This window comes from Setaria italica, chromosome I (assembly GCF_000263155.2).
Source record: "Setaria italica strain Yugu1 chromosome I, Setaria_italica_v2.0, whole genome shotgun sequence".
NCBI classification, from domain to species: Eukaryota; Viridiplantae; Streptophyta; class Magnoliopsida; order Poales; family Poaceae; genus Setaria; species Setaria italica.
Window position 1 is genome coordinate 27318759 of NC_028450.1, and position 8494 is coordinate 27327252.

At 42.1% G+C, this 8494-nt stretch overlaps 1 protein-coding gene across 1 annotated transcript; it reads left to right on the top strand.

The window, feature by feature from the left end:
• The first annotated feature begins 3015 nt into the window (after positions 1-3015).
• LOC101784489 (zinc finger transcription factor YY1) lies at positions 3016-6310 on the top strand. Its single transcript, XM_004952774.4, has 6 exons — positions 3016-3354; positions 3448-3506; positions 4239-4438; positions 4547-4636; positions 5289-5432; positions 5500-6310. Exons 1-6 carry the CDS (start codon positions 3311-3313, stop codon positions 6013-6015), a joined length of 1053 nt encoding a protein of 350 aa, XP_004952831.1. The 5' UTR covers positions 3016-3310; the 3' UTR covers positions 6016-6310.
• The last annotated feature ends 2184 nt before the right edge of the window (positions 6311-8494 follow it).

Here is an 8494-nt window from a genome sequence, read left to right on the forward strand (position 1 = left end):
AGACGGATATAAGTAGCTTCGTACAGTTGGAGCGTGGTGAGGATTCGCAGTTGCGGCGAGCTGTTGACGACACCACCCAGTTCTCAAACACAGGCTATTTCTGCCTCACAGATTCTTCATGCCCGATGCAGAGTCCCATGTTATGGGTTTTGTAAATAGTCTACGTTTAATACTCCTAATTAGTATGTAAACATTTGATGTGACGGGTGCTAAAAATAAGTTAGTGGAAGAAAACAGGACGTTAAGAGTGTACATGGAGCTTGCCATGCCCCCAAGGTTCCCTACTAGTAGGTCTATCCCTATTATACAGAACGACTATACACCATGAGCGGCTGTTGATAACATATATATTTCACTCGAGGAAAAGAGATTACGGAGAGCATATGGTGCGGAGCACCCACCCTTGCTTCCCCACTTTTGTTTTTTTCTATTTTTTTTCTCTTGGTGCATAACTTGTTTAATTTGTCCATTTACCAAAATCATGACATCCACTTCCTGTGTTGAAAACGGACGTCGATAAATATTTTTTTTACTTTTGTTTGCCCCGTTTGCATTTTGTATTGAAGAGAAAACAAAAATAAGACTGGAATTGGAATCGGGTTAACGGAGAGAGAGGATGGAAAAAGGTGCAGCTATTTCCCACCCATTTTTTTAGGACTCTGTCTTCATCCAAAAAAAAATCCCATATTCATCCCTTTTTATATTCCCCAATACATGTCCAATATCGAGTAATCCATGAGTCCCCAACAGCCCAACCAAGTCCAATTATCCAAGGCCACTAGCCCAGCTAGGCAAAGAGGCACAATACCAAGCTTGCACAGTAGTTTGTGTTGACTCATAAGTTTTGTATTGAAACATATGATCTTGGCTTTAAGTTCCTCCTAGTTTGCACCCATTTTCACGATATTCCTATCTGCATTTGTTTGTTTTCTTATACACATATGACTAGTCCAAGACTCCAAGTGTTCGGCTCTCATTTCCATTTTTGGTGATAAAATACAAACATGAAAATTGTTAAGGGGTTTTTTCTACCATTCCCATCCATTTTCATCCCTCTTTGTTGGCCATGAATGAATTTTTTATTTGCTGCTAGGTGTTAGTGATAATACTCGTACTCTTTTTTTTATTTTACAGCAAAATTTTCTCTATTTCTTTTTACTCTATAATATTGAAGTGTCCAACTGCAATATCACATTTAATACTATCCTGCTCCATGCAATAATTAACTATGCACTTATATTTTTATTTCAGTATCTCAATAGAGATGACAATTCAATATTTTTGTGATGTATTCAAACTTACTCTCATTGTAAAAATCCATTATTTTGAGGTATGATTTGTCTTGTTCTAGTAGTAAAAATTTATTTCTCTTGGTATCTTTTGTATTATTGTAGAAGTGAAAATTTATTGTTATTTGCTATGTTATAGATTGTTGCAGAAGTGAAATTATATTAGTTTATAGTATATTTGATTGTAGTTTTAGTGAAAATTCATTGGTTCATGGTATTTTTTATTGTTTTGAATGTACAAACAATAATTTCATATTTTCTAAAATCATTTGACATATATTTTTATTTTCTCTCCCTATATACTTTTTTCTATTATTGGATTATTCCTTTGTGTTTTTAAGTGGAACGACACGTGATCTACATGTTCAAATCCTTTCCCCATTTTAGTGATTTTTATTTTAGTTTTTGCGAATATTATTTGAGCATGACTTAAAAGCCTTAGTGTATCCTAATCAAATGTGTGGTCAATGTTTGGACTTCTAAAACATCATCCAATTGTTTTTTATTTTTTTTATCATGGCATGGGTCATTATATAGTTAGACAAATTTAACATCCTAACAAAGCACAACATGTCACACTCTTAAATTGCATTCCCTCTCTTTGGGTCTCAATTATAATCTTGTCAATAGTTACTGAAAGTGAAGGCAACAATAAAATGTGAAATGATTGCAACATCACAAAACAATAACATGCCACATCATAAAATCAAACCATTGTGACTTCATAAACTACCTATTACGATACAAAAAATACTTATTACATACATGACTAATCTTCTGGATGTCCTCTGATAGCCTCCACTCTCTAGTGAGTTGATGTGGCAATTGCCTTCTACAACAATCTATAAACCGTAGAAAGAGAAAAGGGAGAGGGAATTTGATGTCCTCATTGGATCAAGCCACCCACTGCCTAGAGGCTTTGTAGGTTGCTCAAATTGGCACCAATTGCCATCTTAAGACCCCCTTTACCTATCTATGCTAGTTTGGGTGTTGAATAGAGTGTGAAACTATCGGGTCAAGCGACAATTGACTGCAATATTAAGAGAGAGTAGAATGAATGAGGTAGATTGACAAGCAACTCCAAAGACATTCTAAATTACCCGTTGCATAAGAGCAACATGAAAATGCTCATGTTTATGTATGCATGGAGCAAGTATGAGCGTATGAATCAAGATGGGATGGATAAGAACGAGCGGTTAGGATGAGTGAGGGAGGGCCACTCATTTGAGATGTGTAGCAAGCGTGAAAAAACAACTAATTCATTTGGATGAAAATTTCAGATCGGGTTAGTTTTTTTTTTCTATTTGTGGGCCCACAGAGCATTGGTAGAATTAAAGCACGGATGTGAAAAACAGCTAACTCGCTCGAATAAAAATTTCGGGTCCGGCTAGTTTCTTTACCATTTTAACTAAAGTAGATCCATATGGAGGAACTTGTATACGTTCCCGACTTGTACGTGTTTAAGAAAGGTTCAGGCAGAGACTGCATTTTTCTAGACAAAAAACCGAGCTGTTTGGGCAAAATTCGTGTGTTTCAATATTTTTTAACAACCATCCGTTTTTTTTTTATCCCGCCAAGCCAACGACCCCGTCACAAACTTGTCCAGTCCCCATTGGCCATTGTTCAGCACCACGGAAGACGAAGCGCAGCCGCACCACCCCCGGAAAAAGGCAGGAGATTGAGAGAGAAACGCAGTGGCTTGATCGGACGCCCCACACCCCCACCGTGTCGCGTTGGGAGTCGGACGGCGCGGGCAATGGCATCCATAGCCATACATCTTCTCGCGGAGGATGCTGGGGCGGTCACCACCATGCCCTTGCTGCCCAGCTGCCCCCATCGCAAGTTCGCAACGCACCAAGGGAGGACTCCGCCTCGTGCTCCTCGCTTCCTCCTCCTCCTAGTCGTCTTACCCACCCGTACCACCCCTCCCCACCCTGCTCCCCTTTCCTTCCCCAATTCCCAATCCCTAGCCCTCGCCCTCTCCTCCTCCTCCTCCGCCGCCGCCTCCGCCGGACCCGGAGATGCAGGCCGCCGCCCGCCGCCGCTTCCGGTGGGTCAAAGAGTGGTGAGTTCCCGTTCCCGTCGTCTATCCGTCTCCTCCCATCGGGAGCCCCCGCCCCGTTGCCGCGATTTCGATCTGACCTGTTTGTCTCTCCAGGGTCCCGCAGGACCTGGTCGTCGCCGGAGGCCCCTGCGCGCTCTTCAAGTGGGTGCGAGGTACGCTCCCGCCGCTGATTGCTTGCTGCCCTCCTCCCTGTTGCTGCTGCTTCTGTAAAAAATGCAGCCTTTCAGAGTGCTACCGTAGTGTAATGTCATACCGCTGTGACGGTAGAGAATTGCCGTCGGCTTTAGCAGACACTGCTGGTTTGCTTGATTAGTACTTCGTCACTAGTAATTCATACATATCTGCGTGAATTCCCAATTCCTTGTGGATACTATGTAAGACCAACCGACCAAGCAAAAGCTGCAGTCTTTTCCTGTTTCTTGTGCTGGTTGCACATATGTGTAGCTTCTAGCTTGTAATGCTTTTGGAGCGGTCATGTGGGAGTATTGTTGAGTTTCTCTCATACTTTTGTAGATTTCAGTAGGACAGTACCTATATATATCCATCAGTCGCAAACTAAGAGTAGTAAGTTCAGTTGAAGCAACTGCTGGAGAACTTACGTTTTATTTTGGAGATTGTCATCAGCATGGTAAATGAGTTCTCTTGGATTGCTGACACTTCCTGACTGGTGTCGACAATGCCATGCACGCTGCAACTTATATTTATGAGCAGTGTGGAGTTCTCATGCAATCTGCCACTAAGTACATAGTTGAATTCTTTATTGATATGCTGCTTGTTTTTTTGACTGTTAACTATGAACTAGTTGGATTATTTCTTGTGCTCTTTGTTTCACGATATAGTGTTTTCATTTCTGCTGTTAATATTTTTATTGCACTTATCTGCAGAGGATAGACTAGCAGCTTTGAAAGCTAAGGACAAGGAACAGGGGGCAGAATCTGCAACACCTGAACCGAACACCGAGGTTCTCTTCCTGTGCAGCTATGAAGGATGTGGGAAGACGTTTTTTGATGCAGGGGCTCTTCGGAAGCATGCTCATGTCCATGGGGAGAGACAATATATCTGTCACTATGACAACTGTGGCAAGGTATTATTCATTGCTCCTACCTACGTACCAGAGTAGTTTTCAGATTGTGGTGACATCGCGCTATGAGTTGCTTAACTAATGTTTTCCCACTGAATTTTGATTTTGCAGAAATTCTTAGATAGCTCGAAATTGAAGAGGCATTTTCTTATTCATACAGGAGAAAAGAACTTTGTGTGCCCTCATGAAGGCTGTGGGAAGGTAATCACCATCTCCTCTCCATTATATTTGTTACTCTTTTCTTGAATGCTGTTTAATTTCAAAAATGTACGAAAATGTGTATGCTTTCTCATTTGTAGCAAGAATACTTTATCACGCAGAAGTAAATTAGTGCTGGATAGAGAAAACCTTGATGCTCGGTTGCTTTTGCAGTGCAACTCTTTACTGGTAGCTTTGATTATTTTCTTTTTTTTTCCACTGGCTGCATTAAGCTTTTGCTGCAGTCTCTTTTTTTTTTCCTGGATTTAATAAATGCACTACTGATGCTCCACATAAGTTTACATAATATTCTGTTTCAACATTAGTTATTGTTGTAATATCTGTAGATCTGCATCTTATCGTGGACCACTACTCCTGGAAAATTACGCACTAATCTCTTGTGCAATCCAGCATAAAATGCTTAAACAATTCCCAGAATATACTAAATGTAGGGTGGATGAAGACATATGCCAATTCGAAGTAGCAGTACTAACAAGAGACTTGCTCTTTGTCTCTGGTATCTTTTTGCTAGAAGCTTTTCTTGATGCATGATAGCATGGGGATGCATGACAGCTTTTTTGCATCTTTTATTATAAGTATTTATTGTTTATTAGGCAATGTGTGTTATTAATGTGCTCTGTTTTGGTTATCACAGGCTTTTTCATTAGATTTTAATTTGAAGGCACACATGAAAACTCATTCTGCGGATAACTATCATGTGTGCCAGTACCCAGAGTGTGGCAGAAGATTTACACAAGAATCGAAACTAAGAGCTCATATCAGGTCACAACATGAAAAAGTAAGATCTCTTGCTATATGTGAATTTCTACTTGTGAAAGAAATATATTCTAATGAGATCACTATAGGTTGTTGGCCTACAGAATCCAGGTGTGTCGACCGTGAACCACAATGCCCTAGGAGATTATCATCAGCCCCCTAAGCCAGTAAAGGCTTCTGCAACTCCTCCAGCTCCCTCAGCCGAGCGCCCTTATGTCTGCCCTTATGATGGCTGCGACAAGGCATACATTCATGAGTACAAGCTGAACCTCCATTTGAAAAAAGAGCACCCCAACCACTACCAGGACAATGGTCCTCAAGGCGCTGCCCCTTCTTCAAAGCGCTCCATCTCGAAGAGTTCCCACAGAAGCAAGCCGGACATCACCGCTAGGATTCCACCGCCCAAGATTCCAAAGCGCAAAGGAGGGTACGCAGCACCATTGCCTGCGGTGACTGCCCCGGAGGAGCACCAGTGGTCAAGGAAAGCGACGTACGAGGATGACAGCGAGGAGACCGAGGAAGAGGGGGACAACAATGTTGGGGATGCATGGAGATACAGCAAACCTGCTAGCAGCGACGACGAGGAAACTGAAGACGAAGAATGAGCTGCTAGCGCCCATTCGTCGTTCAGTAGCTGTGGATATAATTTACAGACTTTGGGGGGGATATAGTTTCTCATACATGTACAATGTTAAAAATAAGGCTGACTTGTTAGTAGACAACAGAGGTTTTAGTTGGCCTGCCCCTTTCAAGTAGACGTCTCATGACTTCATCAGAAAGTATAATGGGTCATTGTTCCCGTTCGTTTGTGTCTGTCTTTTGGTTTAATGCCATGAATGAGTTAGTGTAGCCCTGATCCAGTACTTGACAGTTGATCTAGTCAGCCTTACATTTTTGTAATCTCTGCAGATTAACAGAGCGAACTAGAAAATTGGCCTGTTGCGCCATCGCTAGAGCGTGTGCGTCCAGGGGTTTGGCATGAGTTTCAATTTCACGCCATGCCGTGGTCAGGCTTTCCGGAAATTCGCGGTGACTGGTGAGAGTGAGACAACCTCAAAGAGGGACGAGCCGGGCGGCACCGGCGCTGACTGAGGTCGTTGCTCATCCACGCAGACGTGGCGCTGGGCCTTGCTGGCGCCATCCTCGGTGGCATTTCGACGCCGGCGGGGCTTCTCTTCGGCCGCGGCATCGCCTCTTCGTGACCATCGATCGTCTACCTGATCCTCTTGGTGCAGTAACTACATGGCGCTGAAATTTTACCGTAGCCAAACCCCCAAAGTTGGAAAAGGATGAGATAAGAGCATCGTTAGACGAATAAAGAGAAGCAACCATGACTAGATCCTCGTTTTTCCTTTGGTACTATGCTTAATGCATCAAATTAATTTCATTAAATTTCCTAGTTTTTCTAATTTGATGCATATTAAAATCGCCAACTATATATATTCTATCCAACTCAATTTGCGAGATCTATATCTTGCCATTTCACCTGGCTATGCTTACTACAGACTTTAATGTTAACTGCGACATCAATGACTCTGATATAGTTACAGTAGAGCACACAGATTCATCCAACAAAAGCTTAACGATGAATTATGGACCAGGTAACCGTAACCTTCACACGCATCTCAGTGGCACCGACAGTAATCCCCACCGTTCTCCCTTGGAATGAATCTAATGTCACATTCAGATTTACCATCGCAGTCTTTGCAGCAAATATCAGCATACCCTCCAAATAGACAGATATCACCGGTCGCATAAGGGCACGTTCAACAGTTTAGACGGCTGCCGTCTGCAAGTACTGGTCATGTTATACAGAGACAACAATACAAACAACTTATACAATGGGTTATTTGTTAGACTATCTGCAAGCTAATTAATTCTTTATATAGATTCATAAATCAAGGTGATCAAATATGGTTTGGGAGCACGAGCCTCCGTACAATGGTGCTGGAGTGGGCGATATGACTTGGGAGCACGAGCTCCCGTCGTCTCTTTGCGAAGAGACAACGTGCCCGTCTCTTAACTGAATCGAGGGGGTTTTTTTTTTTTGCAAAAATAGCGTCTCCCAGGCGGCGAAAAGATGAACGTCGCACGTGACCTACGTTGGATAGCTCCGTTTCCATCGCAAGTCATGTCAGCAGCCACTTTGCTGTCATAAATCACAAGCCTGTTCTGGATGCTTGTGGTGTAGGCAGTGATTTCTCCATCAAAATCTCCTGGTCTACATACATCAGCTCCACCGTACTGAGCCTGCAGGTAGCAAGTGATTCTCTTTCAACCTCACATTTTTCCAACATTCGACGTGCCGTGCCATTGATATACAAGACTCCTTTACTAAGTTGTCTATCCTGCCCTCCATGATCCTGACCTTCAGATCAGTCTCAACATAAATATCATTGATTAACATGAGTCCTCGTTTCGGGCCAGTCAAGATCAATGATTCATCCTACAAAAAGTTTACATGATAGGTTAGTGGTACATATAGTGCTCCAGTCAAACTAGAAGTAGAAGAATTCTAGCTAGCCACTGTATGCGGAACTGTTACTATGGATGAAACTGTTAACGACTGATGCTATAATTATATAATTATGTTGTAGGTCTCCACATGCTGTGTAGCTAGCATCATTAATGTCAATCAGAAGCCGCATTTGGACCATCTAGTTCTACTGCTTTACTACCATTCACCTACCAGATCATGGATCAAAAGCCACTTGTGTCTATAAACAAGCACTAATATGAACATATGTGCTTCATTGTGAACATCTTAATTTTAGTAAGACTATGATACAGCCATCTGATCATTGATCACTGACGTGTAAAGTTTCAACTTTAGCACCGTGTGAACTTAGAACGAGAACATGTTTTGTTGAAACGAAGGATGCGTATCATTTGGACAAACAGGGAGTTGCATATGTTACTGAATAATAAAAATCGATTGCAGGGAAGTCACATATGTTTAATGACCTACCAGATTATGGATCGCAATTAAGCTAGCCACTTGTGTCTCTAAACAAGAACGAAAATGTATAACCGAACGAGAAATGAGGATGCGTATCATATCAAAAGGGAAGTAGGGGAACTGCG

Coding starts and splice junctions, on each gene's coding strand:
- LOC101784489 (XM_004952774.4), top strand. CDS start 3,311: ATGCAGGCCGCCGCCCGCCGCCGCTTCCGGTGGGTCAAAGAGTG. Junction 3,355..3,447: donor TTCCGGTGGGTCAAAGAGTG/GTGAGTTCCCGT, acceptor TTGTCTCTCCAG/GGTCCCGCAGGACCTGGTCG. Junction 5,433..5,499: donor TCAGGTCACAACATGAAAAA/GTAAGATCTCTT, acceptor AGATCACTATAG/GTTGTTGGCCTACAGAATCC.